The sequence below is a fragment of the Ovis canadensis genome, chromosome 8 (genome assembly GCF_042477335.2).
Source record: "Ovis canadensis isolate MfBH-ARS-UI-01 breed Bighorn chromosome 8, ARS-UI_OviCan_v2, whole genome shotgun sequence".
Classification (NCBI taxonomy): Eukaryota; Metazoa; Chordata; class Mammalia; order Artiodactyla; family Bovidae; genus Ovis; species Ovis canadensis.
In genome coordinates, this window is record NC_091252.1 from 68,880,517 (window position 1) to 68,904,039 (window position 23,523).

General features: G+C 38.2%; 2 protein-coding genes across 2 annotated transcripts; both read right to left on the reverse strand.

Annotated features, from left to right (window-relative positions):
* Positions 1-1,170: 1,170 nt before the first annotated feature.
* On the reverse strand, positions 1,171-2,202 carry LOC138445112 (trace amine-associated receptor 3). The gene has a single exon (XM_069598911.1). It carries the CDS (start codon positions 2,200-2,202, stop codon positions 1,171-1,173), a length of 1,032 nt encoding a protein of 343 aa, XP_069455012.1.
* Positions 2,203-6,415: 4,213 nt separating this feature from the next.
* Positions 6,416-11,126, reverse strand: LOC138444646 (trace amine-associated receptor 2-like). Its single transcript, XM_069597988.1, has 2 exons — positions 10,666-11,126; positions 6,416-6,506 (listed from the first exon to the last, which is right to left on the reverse strand). The coding sequence occupies exons 1-2, from the start codon at positions 11,124-11,126 to the stop codon at positions 6,416-6,418; spliced, it is 552 nt and encodes a 183-aa protein (XP_069454089.1).
* Positions 11,127-23,523: the final 12,397 nt, after the last annotated feature.

The following is a 23,523-nucleotide window of genomic DNA, read 5'->3' on the forward strand; positions in this document are numbered from 1 at the left end:
GTAAAGAAATTGTTCAGAAATAGAGAAACAGATGAGAATTTTAAAAGTTGAAGGAAGCCAAACAGAGCAGCCCAATCACTGGATGTGAAGTGTATCTGCTACTGAAGGGGTTTGAGTCTATTTTAATGCCCTCATCTGTGAAGGGAGTGGCATAATAGGATCATGTCCATGGTCTTCTGAGACTCTCAGGAAGAAGGATCCTGGCCTTGCTCTCACAACCTAATATGTTTCTTCCTGGACAGAGCCTAAAATATTCACTTCAAGACCAGCAGTCAGATTGAGTTAATAAATACTCTTTGGTAAACATAAGAATATTCATTGGCTACCAATTATATATTTATTATGCACATTTTCTTTTCTACCAACAAATTGTTGTTGTTCAGTTACTAAGTTGTGTCCACCTCCTTGTGACCCCATGGACTGCAGCACACCAGGCTCCTCTGTCCTCCACTATCTCCCAGAGTTTGCTCAAATTCATGTCCATTGCGTCAGTGATGCTATCTAACCATCTCATCCTCTGCCAACCCTTCTCCTGCCCCCTCCATCTTTCCCAGTATCAGGGTCTTTTCTAATGAGTGCAATGAGTCAGCTCCTCCCATCAGGTAGCCAAAGTATTGGAGCTTCAGTTTCAGCACCAGTCCTTCTGATGAATATTCAGGATTGATTTCTTTTAGGATTGACTGGTTTGATCTGCTTGCAATCTAAGAGACTTTCAAGAGTCTTCTCCAACACCACAGTTCAAAGGCATCAATTCTTCGGCATTCAGCTTTCTTTATGATCCAACTCTCACATCCATACATGATTACTGGAAAAACCATAGATTTGACTATACGGATTTTTGTCAGCAAAGTGATGTCTCTGCTTTTTAATACGCTACCTAGGTTTCTCATAGCTTTCTTTCAAAGAGCAATTGTCTTAATTTCATGGTGCATATAAGTACAGGGAATAAAAACTGTAATGAAAGAAGTAGTCCTTACTGCATATTATGCTTCAAGACACAATTTGAACCTATATATTTGAATTATATTATTAAACTATTCTTGGATCTAGAATTATTGAAATTTAATAAAATAATATTTGCCGTGACTTGGGGATGTAACATACATGCTTCAGGTCAAAATAATAATAATCTCACTTTCAATACTCCATTCACTTGTAATGGCCTTTTTATTAATGTGCTTCAGGAAATAGATTTGCACTTTCTGAATGGGAGCTAAATATTTTTCCTGACACTATATATTTAAGAGCTTTCCGAAACCATGGATAAAAGAAGCCATGAATGAGAGGATTGCAAGTGGAGTTGAAGTACCCAAGCCACACTAAAAGATCAAGTACTGTCATGGGAGTGGAGTAGCCTAGATACGGGTCAATCAAAACAGCAAGGAAACAAGGCAACCAGCAAGCTAGAAACACTCCCATTACTATGCCCAGGGTCTTGGCTGCTTTGCGATCCTTTTTCTTGGATAAGTTTTTTCTCGCTTCCCCCTTTGTGTTTTCAGGCATGTTGTCTATAACTTGAGCATGTCGTTTGGAAACAATAAAGATTTTTCCATAAATACCAACCATCACGGAGCCAGGAGTAAAAAAACATGTAGTGAACAATATTGTCCCCCAAAATTTGTTGAAAGCAAGTGCACAGAAATTGAAGCAAGCAACAAGAATCTTATAGTTCTGCATACCGGAAACATTGGCCTTGGATAGAACTAAACCAAAAGAAAAAAGAGCAGGGGCTGACCAGCAAAATGCCAGCAGCCACTTTATCATGGAGATGGTCATTGTGGTTGTGTAGTGTAGAGGGTAACACACAGCATAAAATCTATCAATAGCAATGGAGCAGAGGTGGAAAATGGAGGCCAGACTTAGCATCATGTCAAAGCTTGTGTGGAATTTACAAAAGCCATCCCCAAAATACCAGCAGCTCTCTACTGATCGCACCATGCTATATGGCATAATGACCAAACCCAGCAGAAAGTCTGTGGTTGCCATGGAGAGGATCAGAAAATTTGTGGGAGAGTGAAGCTGCTTGAAATGCGATATGGAAATGATTATAACCAAGTTTCCAAAGATAGTGATGAACATGGCTCCGATCATAATTGAGTACATTACTACTCGAATATGAAAATGGCGGTTGGTGGGAGGACAGGATTTATTTCCAAATTTTGGACAACTGGATAAATCTTCAGGAATATACGTTAGATCCATGGTGCTTTATCTCTTTGAACTCCTTTTTTGGAAGGTAAGTCAATGTTTCTTCTCCTCTTAAAATGATTCCAGGAAGTTTCAGCCCTGAAAGTACAAAGAAGTCATCTGTCATTAATTCATTTCAATTATAATATATTTAAATATTTAAAATTATATAAATGGTGCTTACTTTCTGAGCTGTTTGCTGCATTCGAAAGTGAAAAACCTCAGCTGCTCGCTCTTTCCTGTTTTAGTCAATTTTATTCTATTTCATCCTCCTCTTTATTCATTTCATCCTTTATTCACACTTTGGCCAATCAAATCTCACACGACTCATATTGATCATAGGCACACCTTTCTCTTATTCTACTGGGAGGCAAAGAACTAGTCTATCTTGTTTTCCCTGAATTCTCGGTACTTAGGTTAATGCTTGTAGCAGGCACTAGATGCATTTTTATGAATGAATAAGTATATACATAAATGTGAAATTATGGCTGTTTTAAAATACTTGCGTTGTTCCAATGAAAGCAACTGTTTCAATACATTTATAACTTTGCTGAAAAGAATCGAACAATTCAGGAACTCAGTTCATGAAAGTATCTTTCTATATTAAATCACTTCTGATACTGCTATAAAAGAATCACTCCCAGAGTAGCATGTAGAGAGGCAGACCTGAGAGATTTTCTCTAAACATATTTTCCTGATCCTTTAGGCTAGTGAGATAAGACCTAAGGATTTTGAGTCCAGATACAGATATGAAGGTATCAGTGAAAGGAAAAAAAAAAAAAAACCGCTGCAGGGGAGATGGTGGCAGTGGTGGCATAAGAACCCACTCAGTGCTCCAGGGCCCTGTTAGGACGGAGTTATATGTGTTCTCAGTCATGTCCAGCTCTTTGCAACCCTATGGACTGTAGCCCACCAGGCTGCTTTGTCAATGGGATTTTCCAGGCAAGAATACTGGAGTGAGTTGCCATTTTCTGCTCCAGGGGATCATCTCGACCCAGGGATTGAACTTATGTCTCCTGTGTCTTCTGCGTTGCTGGTGGATTCCTTACCTGCTAAGTCATTAGGGAAGCCAGGATGGGGTTATACTGGCTTTAACCTCCCTTATGCATTGTTTAGTGCCTTACCTTGGCAGAGTTGGAAGTGTTCTTCCTGCTGATCCACATACTCTGAAAAATTAAAGAAAATACTATGTGGGGGACTTACAACTTACAACTACACTTACATACTTCTAAGTCCATGAGCATGCAGGCAAAGTACACTATTATCCAAATTTAGTTTTTCCTCTTTTTTATCTGTTGAAAAAAATCATATCAGATGGATTAGCAAAGGAAAATAAACATTAGTGTTGTTAGTTCTTTAATATACTAACTCAAATTAAATGTTTTAATTTTTTATTTGTTTGAACTTAGATGAGGTTGATAAATAATGTGCTTTCACTTTCTCCTTTAAATTTTGATTGTTCCATGCTTCCTGGCATCTAAGGCTGAAGCCTAAAGTATTTCAGCTGTTAGAAAACTGCTTAAGAGAACTATATAAATTTTCAAATCCACTTCTCAAAATGTAGACTTTTCTGAATGTCTCTGTTTATGTCTTTCAGTTAGGAGAAAGAGACTTTTTACTGAAACTAGGACCAATTTAAAAACCTGGAACTAACACCAATAATAACTGTTTCGTTTCTCTCTCCATTGGTCAGAAAATAATGACAATTTTTATAGTATCTATTTAAAAAAAAAGATCTTAAACTCCAAGTCTTAAATATAAATTCTATTTTTTAAAGCTCCAAAATCATGCTTAGCCTAAAAAGCAGATGCCATTCAAACAGCAGATTTGTGTTAATATTTTTATTAAATAAAGATAAAAGTATGATTTTTATGAATAATTTCAAAATTTGAAGAGTATCTATATTGTAGCAGTGTAAATGGTACGTGTAGTATAACAGAAAAGATAAACAAAAGTTTAAAATTTGCAAAAATCCATGATGTTGGATCTTTTCTGTAAGTTCTCTAACATCTTACATAGACCATAATGAATATTTGAACTACAATAACAGAAACTGCATGGAAACCATTTCAGGGATGGCAATAAGTAGACTGCATTCAAATGCTATGCTGAAAACTAAGATAAAGAGAAGAAAAAAAAACTTTTTTGTGACTGATTTCTATGACAAATAGTTAATATATTCCAAATAAATGGAATCACAGTCTGTAAGTAAGCTTCATAAAACCATATGACAGTTGGCAATGGGCAGAGATAACACCTTGAAAACAGTCTTCTTAAAAACATCTGGGAGCAGGAAAAATATTTTAACTGACAGTAAATACATACCAGAAACAGGCAGAGAGACCTCCATGTCAGAGAGCAGGGAGAGAAAGGAGAGTGAAAATTAAAACCATAGTAAATATCTTTCTCATAAATAGCCATAAACTACAGTATTATTGAAAGACAAACAGAAGAGAAAAATCTTTACTATATCAAAGAAGTATGAGATCCAACAGAAATTGATCTAAACAAATATTTTATCACTTCAATGTGTACTTTTTTTGGTGGATACATGGAAATGGCCTGGAAAAACATGCCTTGGCTGGAACATCGGAGCACTAGTTTGCCTGTGATAAATGATAAATCTTTTCAGCATCTGTTGGCATGGAAACCTCGGGTGTAACCCTTCCTCCCTTCAATCTACAATACTCCAGCAACCTTTGGTCATGCAGTCTCCATATCCCCTGCAAACACCTGTGGTTTGGCCAGTCCCCTTTTCTCCACCTGACCCTTCATCTCTTGAAAGTCTGAAGGCTCAGTTCAAATATCATTTCCTTCTAGAAACCTTTTTTCACTCTCCCAGTTGGACCATTGGGATGACTAAAGATGTTAGAGTTATATTGTCTTCCTCGTTTTACAGCTGACTTTGATTTCAAATGCCTTTTATTTTATCCTTTTCCTAGCACAACACTTTAAAAATATGCATTATGTTAATTTACAATTCAATTTTTTGAGAAGTTTACAGTTAATGAGATAAAATGCCCTTAACTGTCTAAGCCTGGCAACACTTAGTACAGAGCTGTGTTCATCTCAGGTAAGCAGTAATGGCTTGCTAAACTAAATGGAAAGAAATTAATTTTAACACATTAAGAAACCTACATAATAGGCACTTTGTCTCATGGTATTAAAGACATTTGGTTTGAGAAAGATGAAATCATTAGGGAAACAGTAAATCTTGTTTATTTAAATATTTAAAAAATTTATGATGTTGTGTTGGTTTCTGCCCTACAACAGCTCAGATCAGCCATAATTATACACACATTTCCTTCCTCCCTAACCACCCTCCCCTTCCCTCCTCCCATCCCTCCAGGTCATCACAGAGCAGCAGGCTGGGCTCTATGTGCTACACAGCAACTTCTCACCAGCTATCCATCTTACACCTTATAGTGTATATATAAAGTAGCTGATGCTACTTTCTCCATTCATCCCACTCTCTCCCTCCTGCATTGTGTCCACAAGTCCAATCTCTACGTCTGCATCTCCATTCCTTCCCTGCAAATAGGTTCATCAATATAATTTTTCTAGATTCCGTATATATGCGTTAATACACTGTTTTTCTCCTTCTGACTTACTTCATCCACCTCACTAGAGCTTACTCAAATTTGTTCTTTTTTATGGCTTATTTAGAAAGTACCTAATAAATCCTCTCCCTAAACATACAATATTCCAAATGAAACCCAGCCAACAAAAATTTGGATATTTTAAAGTTTTTAAATTACTTGGAAGGCACATTTCCATTGCCTTCTCCCAACTTTTTCATGTATAGAAAGTAACCAAGGTCTTGAGGGAACAGTTGTTACTAAATGCTGTAACTAACATTGCAATCCAGATCTTTTGGTTCCTGCTGCAATAAGCTTCCCACGATTGTTTACTCTCCAAAAATGGGAAATAATAATAATATCAATTAGAAAGTCTATGGCTTCATCTGTTCATATTTCTTTCATACAGTCCTTGCTGATTAAATTATGGCCTGTAATCAGCTATGAATGACATCATCTCCTGGGAACATTTTTGGAAATGAAAAATCTCAGACCCCTCCCCCAATGCACATTTTGGCAGGATAATATGTTATTTACATGACCATTGAATTCTGGAAGAATGGTTCTAGACAATAAAGAAGCTGTACTTTTAGTTTGGACACTCTGAGTATGAAATGGGTGGATAATCTTGAGGAATAAACAGTGACAGACTAACTTAAGTAAATGTTGCTTGCAAGAGAAAAAATATCAACAGTGAAATGTGTAGTGCCTGGCAGTGAATTAAATAGTATATACCAAGAGTTTTTTTATTTAGATATATTATCAAAGAGGAGAGTGCATTTTAACATTATTACAACACATATGTAACTTGCACTTACTATAAATCATATCTTGCATAGTTCCTGTTATCTGCAAAAACATTTTTAAAATGTCACTACATAGAGACTTTAAACCTTGCCATTTTGATGTAAAATCTAAGACTTTTTTTCATAATAATTATTTTGCAGTTAGAAAAAAAATCCTGCCTTCTCTCTTGCATGCTATTTGTAACAATTTTGTGTTCTTTGTAAAGTTTAGTTACTGTTATTCAGTTATTTTGGAGAAGAGAATAAATCAGATTTAAAAAATAGGATAGTACATTTCTAATTCTTTTTGTTGACTCAGTACCTTCCCTCTCTTGATAAGTTAGTTGTGAATCATTGTGTCTCTTCTGGTGGCTTTGCAGGCATCAGGTCAGGATTGTAGAGAGTGTAGTGTCAAGGACTGAGATATCTGACTTATAAAAGTTTATCTCTTCTCTCCAGAGGACTGGCGCGAAGAACACAGATTCAGGAGTTCCTAGAGGGAAACTATGTGCACAGCCCCAGTGGATTGCTCTTTGACCTCTCTTTCCTGAGGGATATTAACCTATTCTGTCTATTTTTAACACCCCAGATAGTTTTCAGTGCTTTTTTTTTTTCTGCATAAAGGATGACAATTTCATATCAATTTCATGGTCATTTGGCCTTCATTCTGGTAAAATAGGGTAATAAAATTTCTGTATCTTAAAAATATATAGACTTACCCGGTGGTTCAGAGGTTAAAGCGTCTGCCTGCAATGCAGGAGACCTGGGTTCAATCCCTGGGTCAGGAAGATCCCCTGGAGAAGGAAATGGCAACCCACTCCAGTATTCTTGCCTGGAGAATCCCATGGACTGAGGAGCCTGGTGGGCTATAGTCCACAGGGTCGCAAAGAGTCGGACATGACTGAACGACTTCACTTTCACTTTTCACTTTATGTAGCTAAAGTAAATGTTGACTGATATCCAAAGTAGAAATAATTGTCCGAATCATAAAAGGCCTCAGTTTACACTTTGATTCCTGGATGAAATGAGAAAATATTGGGATGGGAGAAAAGTATTTATTTTTGTTTCAGTGATTTGTTCCAGTTTAATAGAATCCTTAGTTAAAAAAAACAAAACTAGACAATCCCATTAAATCTTGATAAAAACTAGTATAAATCAGGAACACTGAACAAGAAGTACAGAAAGCTAAGTTCTAGTTCTGCTTCTATAGAAAATTGTATCAGTTCAGTTCCATTCAGTTGCTCAGTTGTGTCCAACTCTTTGCAACCCCATGGACTGTAGCACGCCAGGCTTCCCTGTCCATCACCAACACCCAGAGCCTGCTCAAACCCATATCCATTGAGTCAGTGGTGCCATCCAACCATCTCATCTTCTGTTGTCCCCTTTTCTTCCTGCCTTCAATCTTCATCAGAGTTTTTTCCAGTGAGTCAGTTCTTCACATCAGGTGGCCAAAGTATTGGAGTTTCAGCTTCAGACAATAGGAAATTGTATAATCTGGGGCAAATCACTCAATCTCCCTTGAATTCAGCTTTCTCATCTATAATGGCTTATAAAATTCTGAGTGTGAGGGGAAACAGTACTGACTTTGGGAATGAATGCAGGGTGAACAGCGGAAGGAGGAAAGCAGATAGGATGCTGGGTTACTACTGTCTTTGAACTAATGAACAAGCCAGGATGACCACAGTCTGAAACTAAAAAGTGCCTCATTGAGACACAGACTTAGAGAACAAACGTACGGACACCAAGAGGGGAGGGAGCGGGTGGGGTGAATTGGGAGATAGGGACCGACATGTGTACACTACTGTGTATGAAGTAGATGGCTGGTGAGGGCCTACTGTACATGATTCCACTTCTATGAGATACCTAGAATAGTCACATTCATAGAGTCATGAAGTACTCTGGTAGCGGCCAAGGGTTGCGGAGTAGAGGACAGTAAGGTGGGGAAGCGGGATGGGGAGTTTTTAACGGGAACCAAGTCTGGTTGAAGAAGGTGAAAAACTTGAGAGATGGATGGGGGTGAGAGTTGCACGACAGTGTGAATGCACTTAGTGCCTCTGAACTGTACAGCTAAGCATGGTTAAAGTAAATTTTAAAAAGCGCAAAGAAAATTATGTTTCAGTGACAGGGGAATAAATGAGTAGAATGTTTAGCTACTTGAGTGATTTTTAAAATATGAGAAGGATTCTAATAGAGAGAAGCATCATGAGAAACTTCTGGACCAGATAGGACTGACAAATTGTTACTTCATCCTTAAAAACCAGAATAAACAACCACCACCATCACAAACACTATCATTCTGCAAACAGAACACCATTTCAAAGAAGATGCACTGTTCCACCTCTACCTTATAGGGTATCGGGTGAGACCAACCTATCATTAGGACAGCAAGGATGGAAGGGAGAGAGAAGGTCGGGAGAACATGGGTCAGCCCTGAAGAACATGGGTGTCTTCAGGCAGCCAGGCAAGACACCACTTAAGCTGACTGCTGGGTAGTCACTGTTTCATTGTCATCTGTGCAGTGAACTAAGATCGAAGCACATTTGTGGGGAGTTATGTAAACATTGCCAAAAAGAGAAAAAATTTGCTCATTGAAATAATGTAATGGAAAAATTAAACAAAAAAAATTTCAGTGAAACACAGTGCCCTTACACATACACAAAATACATCCACAAACGCATTTGTGTATATACAATTAAAATGAAAACTTCATAAGGTGATCTTTACCCTCAATGCAAGTGTATTCTGAAATTATCTACTTTCTTCTATTCTGGTTTGCTTTTCATTAAAAATGGTTTTTTTTTTTTTTTTTGCAGTCAGTGGTAAACTAGAACCTCTCATGTCCATGTGCAGGAATAGGTTAACTTTTGAGGAATTTTAGAACCTGTTGACATTACACTCATAGCTTGAAATCAGCTCAATGGAAAAAAAAAATCAAATTCTACAAATCTGGGCTTTTTTCTTTCTTTTCAGAGCCAGATGTTAAACATTTTCTAGCACACCACTGGTTGCAGACTTCTAAGTGGATTTTACAAATTAGTAATGGGTCACAACTTATAGTTTAAAAGTCATTGAATAGCAAATACTATATGAAGTTTTTTGTACCCAGAAGTACCACCATAAATAGAAGTTTTCTTCTTTGCTTCCTTCTGCTGCTACTCTATTATTCAAAGATATATGTACACATGTTAAGCAAAAACGAGTGATTGAGTAAAAACGCAACCTTTTTTTGGTATGTACTTCACATTTATTAAAAATCAGAACACCAGTAGTCATACAAAGTGTGAATGAGCCAGAGAAAGAAAGGACAGCTCTGGCTGGAATTCTCTGGCTAGTAAAATAGAAAAACAGAAAATAGAAAAAAGAAAAAATGCCAACTGCACAATTAAGATGATTCTTGGATGGAAATGAGGATGGAATCTGGGGCCTCAGTTACACAGTTTGCATTTCTTATTTTATTAAAAAAAAAAAGGTTCAATCTCACAACTGTAAAATCTAGTAAAGGCTTACATTTCAGCTATCAAATGATTGATTCTTGACAGCATATGACTTCTTGAAATTGTTATTTCCATATTTACTTACCGATAATTTCTAGTGGTCGATGTTTCAAAATACCTCTGATCAGACTCTGAGGAAGACAATGTAAAAAAAATATCACACAAAATGTGTGTGATGGTGAGAATGGGGAAAGCAATACTCAAGCTCAGCCTGTGTTTTGCTTCCTTCCAAATAGTACAAAACTTTGTGTGTGTTCCCTTCATCCCCTTCCTGGCTTTTCCTACCTTCTCTTCACCTTTCTGATTTTCTTCTTTCTTCTCCACCTATAAGCAATAAGAACTATTCTGAAAAGACAGGATTGGGGGTTCAAAGAAAAAATTATTTTTTCCTCTCAAAGTTTTAGAAACTAAAAACTTTCCACGGTAGCCAAAGTCATACATACATGCACACAGCACACACAGAGTTTAAGTAACTTCATTCTTCTAAATTCCAGTCCTTTGCTTCTATCCACTCATACAAATAAGTCTATTCAGTTTCTTTTTCTGTAAACAAATTAGTATTATGGAAATGTGAGCTGAAAATCTTATCCAGGAAAATGTACTTCAGGGCTCTGCAAGCAACTAGAGCAAGCAACCAAGATGTCATAGCCTTCTATTCCATCAGCGTAGGCCTCAGAGAAGACCACTCTGAAAGCAAATGTCCCGGGGACTGACCAGCAGAGAACCAGCAACTGTTTAATGACTGGAATCGTCATTTTGATTGAATACTGTAAAGGGTAACAGATAGCATAAAATCTATCAATGGCCACCGAGCAAAGATGGAAAATGGATGTTATGCTGAGCATCAGATCAAAGCTATAATGAATCTTGCAAAATGTAAGCCCAAAATACCAGCAGTTCTCCACTGATCTTATCATGCTGTATGGCATGATGGTGAATCCCAGCAGGAAATCAGTGACCGCCATGGAGAGGATGAGAAAGTTGGTTGGTGTATGAAGCTGTTTGAAGTAGGAAATGGAAAGGATCATGGCAAGATTGCCAAACACTGTGATGAATATGGCTCCAGCCATAAAGGAATACATGGCAGCTCGGACCCCTACCGGCCTTTCGTTTTCTGGGCAAGATCCACTTCCATATTGAGAGCAATTCAATAGTTTCTTAGGAAAAAGCAAGAATACACGGGATTGTGTCAGTTAATAGATAATATATCACGTTTTTTATATACTTTCATAGAAAAATTCAAAAAAGACATAGAAAACTTAAGGAAGATAATTTATCATGAATTATTATAATCTTTCTTATTTATCTTAATCTGTATTTTATCTTATCCTGTAAATTTGCAATTCATAGAATTCTAACCTAATGAGTTCAAGTGATCATAATTTACTTTACTCTTGCCTTTATTCAAATTAAGGCTTCCCTGATAGCGCAGATGAAGAATCCACCTGCAATGCAGGAGACCCTGGTTCAATTCCTGGGTCAAGAAGATCTGCTGGAGAAGGAATAGGCTACCCACTCCAGTGTTCTTGGGCTTCCCTTGTGGCCCAGCAGGTAAAGAATCTGCCTGCAATGCAGGAGACCTAGGTTTGATCCTTGAGTTGGGAAGATCCCCTGAAGAAGGGAAAGGCTACCCATGCTGACTTGGAATGTTCTGACCTGGAGAATTCCATGGACTGTATAGTCCACGGGGTTGCCAAGAGTCGGGCACAACTGAGTGACTTTCACTTCTCACTTATTCAGATTATACCACTGACATTCAGTAAGCTCTTAATTTATGCCAGGGCCTGAAATTAGAAGGAGGAGGAGGAAGAGGGGAGTCAGGAAAAGATTGAGGGGAGGAAGAAAAGAGGAGGGGAAAAGAAGGAGAAGAAGAAAAGTTTGTTATTGAACTTAATATAATTGTTCTTCCCTATGTACATAGGAAGAATAGATACTGATACTTATTAGACAATACGATCACTTCTTCCTCAAATGAGTCAGGAACATGTAACCAGACCTTGTTTCATTGGGGTCTATTGGCTTCTGGGACCAGGAGTTTACTCAGTGAAAACCTGCGTATGTTCTATCACTCTCATTGTGCTTCTATCTTTTTCATGCTAAGCTCATTTGAAAGAGGAAGAATCACTTAAGGAAGTCTAACGGTCTGGAAGAATCATCCTCTTCAGCGGGTCATGGAACTTTGATAAGCATCTCACCCTCAGAGCAACTAAATCAGAGGCGGGCAGAGGCCAAAGCCGACCACCCCCCCTTCTTTGTGGAGAGTAAGAGCACCGCTGCAGTATCTCTCCTCAAACCCCGTGCAGTGGTAATAGCCTGGCAAGTTTCAGTGCGCAGGCCACACAGAGAGCTAGGGGCTGGGCAGTAGCGAGTTTTAGGAAAGAAAGCCAGTTCTAAGTAGCACATGCTCTCCATGCACTGACCCAGTGTCTTTATTTTGCATATAAAAATCTGCATGTAGCCATTTACATGTATACTAGGGATGGAACATGTTTATGAATGAGGATAACTTTTTTCTTTTTTCTAAAATGTATTATTTATTTATTTTGCTTTGCTGGATCTTAGTTGCAGCATGTGGAATCTAGTTCCCCATCAAGGATCTGACTTGGGCCCCCTGCATTGGACACCTGGAGTCTCAGGCACTGAACCACCAGAGAAATCTCAGGATAAGTTTCTTTTTCAAATGTACATTAGGAAAAAAAAATCACCATCTAAATACAAATACATGCTCACAATCCATGAGACACAACAAAAGGAACGAGAAAGTACGAACTAATCCCTGGCAGTAGAGAGTCTCTAAAACAGCTAAAAAGACAAAACACATCAATGCTTAAAACCAAATGATTTTGGACCACAGATTAAAAGCAACTGTGGTGATAAACTAACCAAAGAAAAGTCTAGGCAATATGCGCATTCAAATATCAAAAGTCAACAAGAATGCCCCAGTGAGGATGACTTTTGCCTGGTTCTCACTGGGTAAGATTTGACCAGAAAAGCAAAACTCTATTTTAAGCAGGAAGGGTGAAGAAATGGCATGAGGTTACTCAGAGACCTTTGAAAGTCATTCTCAGGGTCTCTGAAACATGACAGAGAAAATTGGATGTGGAGGAGAGGTGGGAATGGGAGAAGGGAGAATTTCTAGGGTCAAGTTCCCTCAAGCCACTGTTCTTAGTCTGTATTCAGTCAAAGGAGCTTTCCCACTTGGTTCTCATATTTAAGCAGTTATGTCTGAACTGTCTTCTACTCAAGTGTTAAAAGTGATTGCTGCATTCCCTTAGAAAGTGATTAAACTGTAGGAGCAGACCATAATAATAAAGGATTTTCTGATTGTTCTAATATGATCTCATTTCTTTTTATCTTGTCATTAAATTTTTGTGCCTCCATTTTAAATATTCGACTGCTTTTAGAGTCCACTCTTTAAGGATTTTAAGAGGCTTTTAAAAGTACTTTGTTCTGATAATCATTCTTTCTACTTTCCTTGAATTATTTTGACCTTACCCAAGCAATTGGTTTCTTTCAGTTGCTTAATATCCAAAACTCATGTTAATGAATCTTAACATATTAAATAATACATGTGAAGAGTCATAGCACAATGCCTGATGTATAAAGAACACTATCAAAGGTGACTGCCTTCTTGTTCTTCCTCCTTTCCTTCCTTCCCTGTTTCCTGGTTGGGATGAGCACCACATTCAACATTCAAGGATACATTTGACAAGGAAAGATGTCTCCTAAGAAAGCAAAGTAATGGGACTGTATGTAAAAACTGCCTTAACCCTCTGCCTCACACAGGTGAACACTTGTGGTAAATGATTTGCTCAGCAGCTTATAAACAAATAACACTTTTCATAATTCTAAAGGCAGCACATTTTCCTGTTAGCATATTTAAAAACCTCTGCCTTTTATTACAAATTTGTATTAGGTCCTGCATCTATAATCTTCTGCATTCCTACATGTCTTTTTGTACTGGACCAAAATGCAAAAAAAAAAAAAAAAAAAAAAAATCAATCTACCAGCAATGCCACTGTATTATTAGAGTGACAATTTGCTTCCTGAGAAAACCCAAGGAAAAGAAAGTGCAGATCCGTCCTTCTCAATCTCTTCTCCACATACCTGCTGTACTGTAGAAGATGACATTGCTAATTAAACTTCTTACTAGAGGAACTGTACTTCTTTGTTTCTCTTCCATCTAAGTGAATGCTTTTATGGAACTGAACGACCTGAACTATGTACATTGTGCTGTTCTGCAGCTTAACAATTAGTCTCAAGGGAACTGGGTCTGGAAATTAAAAAAAAAGCAAAGCAAAACCTTGCCTTTCTAAAGTTTAACAGCTAAATGAGCCTAAACCATTCCTCCATCCTCTCAGGACTCTGCTTTCCGAAGTTTTCATCACCTCCGGCACTGACGGCTCTAAATCCACTATTATACAACAAATGTAAAAGTAACTCTAAACCTTCCAGTTACAGGTGACCCTAAGGAACCTGATTCAATTACACATGAATGTGATTGGTAGTTTGAGTAGAAGAATGGTATTATGTCCTTCATCTCTTTAGGAAAATCTAACTGTCACAGTCCATGCATGACTCACATTTCAGTCACTAAGAAGGGCTCTTATCACCTAACATTTTTGTCTTTTTCCTTTGTTTAAATGTGACTAAAACAGCAAGTCTCATCAACCCTCTTAGATCTGGAGGAATGGAACATAATTATTACCTCTTTAAGGAACTCATGTAATGATGCCAAAATCTCAGATGTTACCAACTTAAATCTGTTCACATATTGAAGAACTTATCTTTTCGTTTTGTTCTTTTAAAATGTGAAAGCTCCTTTTGCACTGTTGGGGACAACTTTGGGAGGCAACACATTCCAGATGTAGAGAAACTATAATACTGGTCACTAAAAAGCATCAGAGTCTGTCAACAAGGACCTATTGTCCTTGTTGGAACTCTGCTCAATGTCATGTAGCAGCCTGGATGGGAGGGGAGTTTGGGGGAGAATGGATACATATATTAATGTATGTATGGCTGAGTCCCTTTACTGTTCACCTGAAACTATCATGATATTGTTAATTGGCTATACCTCAATACAAAATAAAAACTTCAAAAGAAAACAGAAAAAAAAAAAGTCAGGGTCTGCTTGCCTGGATTAAAATTATAGCTGTTCTGTGATTCGTCAGCTTGGCGTACAGCTGTCGCTTGGATATGCCATTTGGGCAGTCACATGGGCTCACGTGAAGTCCTGAGCTGCAGAGGGTCCACTCTTGGCTCAATGGCTTCGCTAATGCCCTCTTGAAATGCTTGATACATTTTAGGAAAGAAACTGCAGGGCCTCCCTGATGGTCCAGTGGGTCAAGAATCTGCTTGCCAATGCAGTATTCTTGCCTGGAGAATCCCATGGACAGGAGCCTGGCGGGCTATGATCCATAGCATTGCAGAGTCGGACACGATTGAAGAGACTTAACACAGCACAATGCAGGGGAGATGGGTTCAATCCCAGGTCCGGGAAGATTCCACATGTCATGCAGCAACTACGTCCGCGCAGCACAACTACTGAGCCTGTGCTCTAGAGCCTGCATGCCACAATGACTGAACCCCGTTCTGCACCCACAGAGCCCACACATCCAGAGCACATGCTCCACAGGAGAAGCCACTGCAATGAGAGGCCCGCACATCACAGCTGGAGAGTATCCCTTCCTCCCTGAAAGTAGAGAAAGCCCATGTGCAGCATCAAAGACCTAGCACAACTAAAAATAAACAAAAAGTTTTTTTAAAAAATTGCATATTTGGTTTGCTGTGAGTTCCCTAAACTACATAGCTGGTCCTGCTCAATCTCTTGGGAGCTCTTCTTGAAGAAGAGAAATAAGAAAAAAAAAAAAACCCTCTTATTTCAGAGCATATTCATATTTATGATAGTTGAGAAAATGTATATGAAGATATTTTTTAAAGAAAACTTTAAAAATATTAGCACAGTTGCTTGCCAAGAAGGTAGCACTTATTTTAAAAGCAAAAGGCATTACTACTCCAAGGTTGCCAGCAACTACTCTGTCTTCTGGGGGAAGACAGTAAGTCATCTTAGATAAATCTTCTTGATTCTGTAAAGAATTAGTTAAACTTTCTCTTTTAATTATGTAGATGGGAGACATGTAGCAGAGGCAGGTTAGAATATAAATTGTTGCTTTTAAAGAGCTAAGGAGCAAAAGGAATGAGTTTTGTCCTCTTCCTTTCTAAGGTTCACTGCGATAGAATATATCTAATAAACTAAAGTATATCATCTTAATATACAAAAGCTTAATAAATGAGCCTAATATACCAGTTGGCAAGAAAGAATATTAGGATTTTCTTGAGTAGGACTGACCATGATGGAGGGCAGAAAGACAACTGACCCTTGAAAACTCCTCTAAACCAGCCTCTTTAATCCCAATGAAAAGATTTGAAAGAGAACTCTGATGAATGTAAGTGCTGCTGCTGCTGCTGCTGCTGCTGCTGCTAAGTCGCTTCAGTCGTGTCCAACTCTGTGCGACCCCACAGACGGGAGCCCACCAGGCTCCCCCATCCCTGGGATTCTCCAGGCAAGAACACTGGAGTGGGTTTTTCATTTCCTCCTCCAATGCATGAAAGTGAAAAGCGAAAGTGAAGTTGCTCAGTCGTGCCCGATTCCCAGCGACCCCATGGACTGCAGCCCACCAGGCTCCCCCGTCCATGGGATTTTCCAGGCAAGAGTGCTGGAGTGGGGTGCCATTGCCTTCTCCCGAATGTAAGTGCAGCGAGTGTCAACTCAGTCCTCTCCTTTCTAAGCCCCTGGAATCTATAGTGTCCCCTGGCAGCCCCAGTATCTGCATCATTGCAGATGGAATGACACCACACTGGGTGGCTCCCTAGTGATATTTTCAACAGTGACACCTTGTGGCAACTTGGGAGAACTGAATCTTCTGATCCAGTCCTTACAGAATGCATCAAAAGATCAGAAAGGATATAAGAAAGTTAAGTAAAACAAAGGGATATGATTTTATTTTTTTCCTCAAGCCGGAGTAAATGGATTATCACTAATATAACTGTTCGCATTTTTAATGAAATTCATATGTACAGAATTAATTACAATTAATCATGCCACCTCAGATATGCAGATGACATCACCCTTATGGCAGAAAGTGAAGAGGAGCTAAAAAGCCTCTTGATGAAAGTGAAAGAGGAGAGTGAAAAAGTTGGCTTAAAGCTCAACATTCAGAAAACGAAGATCATGGCATCTGGTCCCATCACGTCATGGGAAATAGATGGGGAAACAGTGGAAACAGTGTCAGACTTTATTTTTTTGGGCTCCAAAATCACTGCAGATGGTGACTGCAGCTACAAAATTAAAAGACACTTACTCTTTAGAAGGAAATTTATGACCAACCTAGATAGTATATTGAAAAGCAGAGATATTACTTTGCCAACAAAGGTCTGTCTAGTCAAGGCTACGGTTTTTCCAGTGGTCATGTGGATGTGAGAGCTGGACTGTGAAGAAAGCTGAGCATGGAAGAATTGATGCTTTTGAACTGTGGTGTTGGAGAAGACTCTTGAGAGTCCCTTGGACTGCAAGGAGATCCAACCAGTCCATTCTGAAGGAGATCAGCCCTGGATGTTCATTGAAAGGACTGATGCTGAAGCTGAGACTCCAGTACTTTGGCCACCTCATGCAAAGAGTTGACTCATTGGAAAAGACTCTGATGCTGGGAGGGATTGGGGGCAGGAGGAGAAGGGGACGACAGAGGATGACATGGCTGGATGGCATCACAGACTCGATGGACGTGAGTCTGAGTGAACTCCAGGAGTTGGTGATGGACAGGGAGGCCTGGTGTGCTGCAATTCATGGGGTCGCAAAGAGTCGGAAACGGCTGAGCGACTGAACTGAACTGAACTGAATCATGCTATAGGGCTTCCCAGGTGGCGCTAATGGTAAAGAACTCGTCTGCCAGTGCAGATTACGCATAAGAGACACTGGTTTGATCCCTGCATTGGGAAGATCCCCTGGAGAAGGGAATGGCTACCCACTCCAGTATTCTTGCCTAGAGAATCCCATAGACAGAGGAGCTTGGCGGTCTACAGCCCATGGGGTCGCAGAGTCGGGCACGACTGAAGGAACTTAGCACAACCTGGTCAGGATCATGCCATACATCTTACTTGCTTTATTGCTTTGTTTGTAACATAATAAACACCCATGGCTGTGACTAGCTTGACAATAGTGTCCTTATTTCTGTATTCTGCTTTCTATCACCTCAGATAATTACTACACTGAATTTTGTGTTTATCAGTTTTTGTATTCCTTTAATAGATTTATCATGTTATGGTTCATGATTAAATCAAAGTATTGATGGGTTTCTTTTTTTGAATTTCTTATAAAATGGGTATCATGCAATCTGCTGTCTTCTAGAATTTGTTTTGCTCTTATTTTTTCACTTAATTTTATACTATATATAACTGTAGTTCATTCATTTTTATTGCTATATAATAATCTTTTCTCCTATCAAAAGGTATTTGAATTATTTCTAGTTCTTTTGCTATTATGAATGGTGCTATTTTGAATATTCTTGTGTAAGTTTCTTGATACTAATAGTCAAAAGATTTTCTTGTAAATATACATGGGAAAATAATTAAGGAGTAAAAGAATGTGAATATTCAGTTTCACAACACTAAATAAGTTTTATTCCAAAGTGGCTGTACTATTCTACATTCTCACAATCAATATGTAGAAATTCTATTGACTTATAATACAGGCAGCACATGATATTAACACAGTTAAATGTTCAACAATTTAATGAGTGAAGAGTTGTATTTTATTGTAGACTTGATTTCCATTTTCCTGATTTCCAATGAGGGACAGCATATATTTGTGTGTTTATTGTTGTTTCCCTTCTGTGAAATCCTATCATTTCTTTTTATTTACATTTTCCTTTTCTTGATTTATACAAGCTATTTTTATATCCTTAATAATAACCTTTTATCAGTTATTATATATGTAGCATATGTGGTTAATAATACTATGTGGTTAATAATACTACCTGAAAGGAAAGGGCAACTTATCCATGGGGAAAATATATTTGCTACATATACAAATGAAAGTTCTTTCAAATAGCTAAATTTATCAATCATTTATGCTTTGTAATTTTATTTTAAAAAATCCTTCCCTAGTTCCAAGTCAGAAAAATTGCCGTCTAAATTTTCTAGTGAAAATTTAAACATGTTGCTTTTAATATTTAAGTTTTTAATTCATCTGTAATTGTGTATGGCATGAAGTAAGCAAAAACTTTTTTTTTTCACATCTTTTTCCAGCTCCAATTATTGAGTAGAATTCCCTTTCCCCAATGCAGATGTCATATATCAAAGTCCACACGTATTTCTGAGCTCTGCATACAATTCCATCCACTCAATCATTTAATGCTGCACAAATACCACACTGGCTTAGTTATAATGGCTTGTAATGACTCTTGATGTTTAATAGAATAAGTCCTTTCCCCCCGCCTCCTCCTCTCCTCCATCTTCTTCTTCCTTCCTTCCAAGATGTTCATTATCTTTCCAAGATCCATAAAAATTATGCTGGATTTTGAGGGAATAACATTAATATCTCCTCACTATTATATCTCATCCATGAGCATGGGCTAGATCCACATTTATTTGGTCTTCTGTAATGCTCTAGTAAGTAAACTTTCTTAATACTCTACAGATGTGTCTTGCACACCTTCTGATAATTTTATTCCTGGGAGAAGGCAATGGCACCCCACTCCAGCACTCTCGCCTGGAATATGCCATGGACGGAGGAGTCTGGTGGGCTGCAGTCCATGGGGTCGCTAAGAGTTGGCATGACCGAGCAGCTTCACTTTCACTTTTCATTTTCATGCATTGGAGAAGGCAATGGCAACCCACTCCAGTATTCTTGCCTGGAGAATCCCAGGGACGGGGGAGCCTGGTGGGCTGCCGTCTATGGGGTCGCACAGAGTCGGACACGACTGAAGCGACTTAGCAGCACCAGCAGCAACTCAATTTTACATTGGTGTATTTTCAAATTCACAGTTTTTTGTTGCTTATTACTGGTGCACACATTTCACTGAATATTGTATTCAGGCAACTTGCTCAATTTTCCTATTATTTGAAAAATTTCTTTGTAGACTCTTGAATTTTCTATGTGGTTAATAATACTCCCTGCAAAATATTATGGTTCTATTTCCTCCTCTAATTCTTAAGGCCTTCAATTTCTTTTTCTTAATATACTGCACTAAGATCTTTAGGACAATATTGATTAAGGCATTATTATAAAATGACTAAGTCACTTTAAAAATGAAACAGTTGCTTCTTATGACATTTAAAAAGTCTATTAGGGACTTCCTTGGAAGTCCAGCCATTGAAACTCCGTGCTTTCATTACAGGGTGCTCGGGTTTGATTCATGGTAGGAGAGCTAAGATCCCATCTGCCTCAAGGCCAGAAAAAAAAAAAAAGTCTTTTAAAGATGACATAGCTCAAAATCTTTGGGGGCTCCTTTCTGACAATTTTCAATTCAGCACACAAAATTTATCATTTTATTGTAAGCTTGTGTCCATTTCTAGAAAATAAGGACTACAGCTTATCACCCAATCAAAACACTAAGATTTTGTTTGAAATATTTCTTATTGTTTCTGAAAATTCAATTCACATTAAGAATTTTTTAAGCCACTTTAATCTGAAAAAAAAAAAATATCACTGGTTCTGCCTGAGTCTGATAATGACTGCTTATTCATCTGAATCACTAAGGCTTCCACTCTGGCGGCCCTCGTTGCCACTCAGATGCTTCCCACGGAGATGTTCCGTTTACACTGCACTGCTATCACTCTGTTTCCGCTTTGTGTTTACCCCTCCCCTCCCCTACCCCATGAAAAACCTCTATTTTAAACAAGCAATTTTTGCACTACAGGAAAGAGAGAAACTAAGGAAGGAGAGAAAGACGGGAGGGAGGAGCACATACATGATGATTTGCTGTATCAGCTAAACAGATAGAGTGATGTAGTGCTGTGATCTGAGCTTAAAATTGACAGTCTGGGATGTATTTTTAAATTTCATCTCAACCTATGAACCAGGTTGACAACAGCAATGTTAATTATAAATAATAATAATTTGAATTTCTTGATCTTGTTCTATCTCATTTTCAAAAACCTCATTTCATTTCCATTAAAATTTCAGAGAGGTTGAGAACATATTGATATTATTCAGGTCTCTATCCTTAGCATTTAACTGACACAATGACAGGTATACATCAGGTGCTCAGTAAACTTGTTATGTGAATGAATAAATGACTTAATGAATGAGTAAGTCTTCACTACAACTCTGAAAGTTACGTATTCAGTTCAGTTCAGTCTCTCAGTTGTGCCCAAGTCTTTGCAACCCCATGAATCGCAGCACGCCAGGCCTCCCTGTCCATCACCAACCCCCAGAGTTCACTCAGACTCACGTCCATTGAGTCAGTGATGCCATCCAGCCATCTCATCCTCTGTCATCCCCTTCTCCTCCTGCCCCCAATCCCTCCCAGCATCAGAGTCTTTTCCAATGAGCCAACTCTTCGCATGAGGTGGCCAAAGTACTGGAGTTTCAGCTTTAGCATCATTCCCTCCAAAGAAATCCCAGGGCTGATCTCCTTCATATTACCCATTTACAAATAAGGAAACCGAAATTTAAGGTTTGGTTAATTGCTTTCTGCTGTCAAACATAGCTGAATAGCTACTAATAACTGTGTATGAATATAAACTCAAGCCGATATATTTCCAGGATTCATCCCAGCAATGATTCTGGTTTCTTTTGTTTGTAGTTTTATCTGATGGTCGTTATAGGGGTGGGAAGAAGAAAATTTAGATGACTCAATTACCCTGGTAATGACTACCATTTTTCACTTCTTTATTAATTAGAACAAACATTAATCTAGTTATACATATCAAATTTAGCATTGTGATAATAGCCCCTCTAGTCTACTCATGTAAAACAGGTAGTAGTATGGTATTTTATTGTGTTATATTTTGTTTTATTGTTCTTGCCACATGAACCATGGAAGAAAAGTCAATGGATTATCTGTGTATTTTTTCTTATTCTCCCAACTTTTAATAATTTTCTGCACTTGGGAGAATATACAGACAAAATAAAAATGCTAGGCCATTTAAAAATAAAGTTATTAGCACATTTCAAACTTATGATATCACTGTTTTCAAACTCTTGTGTTTGTTAAAAGTAAAGTCTTATGAGAATTGCTAATAGCAGTAATTAAATGTGTTGATTGGATATTTACCAATGTCCATAGTACTTCATTTACAGTTTGACACTTGGAACTAGCAATTCGAGCTCATAGTCCAAAGAGACCAGTATAAGCAGCATTTCTCTCTTTACTCTCATTTGCTAAACTTTTGAGTAAATAGAGACCAGAGGGCATCATTAACACATTGGCTGTCCTGCCTTGATTGTGATGGGAAATAATTTCACACTATTATTCATTGGGGAAGTAGTTGTACTTAGTGGAGACAGGAAAACATTTATCACAGAACTGTGTTTGAAGAACCAAATGTTTGGGGAATTCTACAGATTATTAAGCAAAGTGCAAATCTGAGAAAGAAAACTTTAGCTGATGCAAGAGAGGCAAAATAGTGGCATCTGTCTTAGTCTATCTTTTTATTTGATGTAAATGTGTCTACAGAGCTGGTATCATGAATGAAAAACAAAGAATCACTTATCTGGAAGATTTCAGAAATCTCAGAAAAACCATTCAGCTAACATTACATCTCAACTCTGGTTGTAGATACAAGAAAACTCTTAACTATATACTCATTTTGTTCGTTCCTTAAGGAGTAATTCCAAATTTTAGAATTGTAGTAAATTACATACATTGAGTAAATTAAGATTCTGTGTCAAAAAAGGGTATAACACATGACAAAGACAACATTTGTCTTCACTTCAGTTCACTCGGTCATGTCCGACTCTTTGCAACCCCATGAACTGCAGCACACCAGGTCTCCCTGTCTATCACCAACTCCTGGAGTCCACCCAAACCCACGTCCATAGAGTTGGTGATGTCATTGAACCATCTCATCCTCTGTTGTCCCCTTCTCCTCCTGCTCTCAATCTTTCCCAGCATCAGGGTCTTTTCCAATGAGTCAGCTCTTTGCATCAGGTGGCCAAAGTATTAGAGTTTCAGCTTCAGCCTCAGTCCTTCCAATGAACACCCAGGACTGATTTCCTTTAGGATGGACTGCTTGGATCTCCTTGTAGTCCAAAGGACTCTCAAGAATCTTCTCCAACACCACACTTCAAAAGCATCAATTCTTCTGCATTCAGCTTTCTTTATAGTCTAGCTTTCACATCCACACATGACTACTGGAAAAACCATAGCCTTGACTAGATGGACCTTTGTTGACAAAGTAACGTCTGCTTTTTAATATGCTGTTTAGGTTGCTCATAACTTTCTTTCCAAGGAGTGAGCATCTTTTAATTTCATGGCT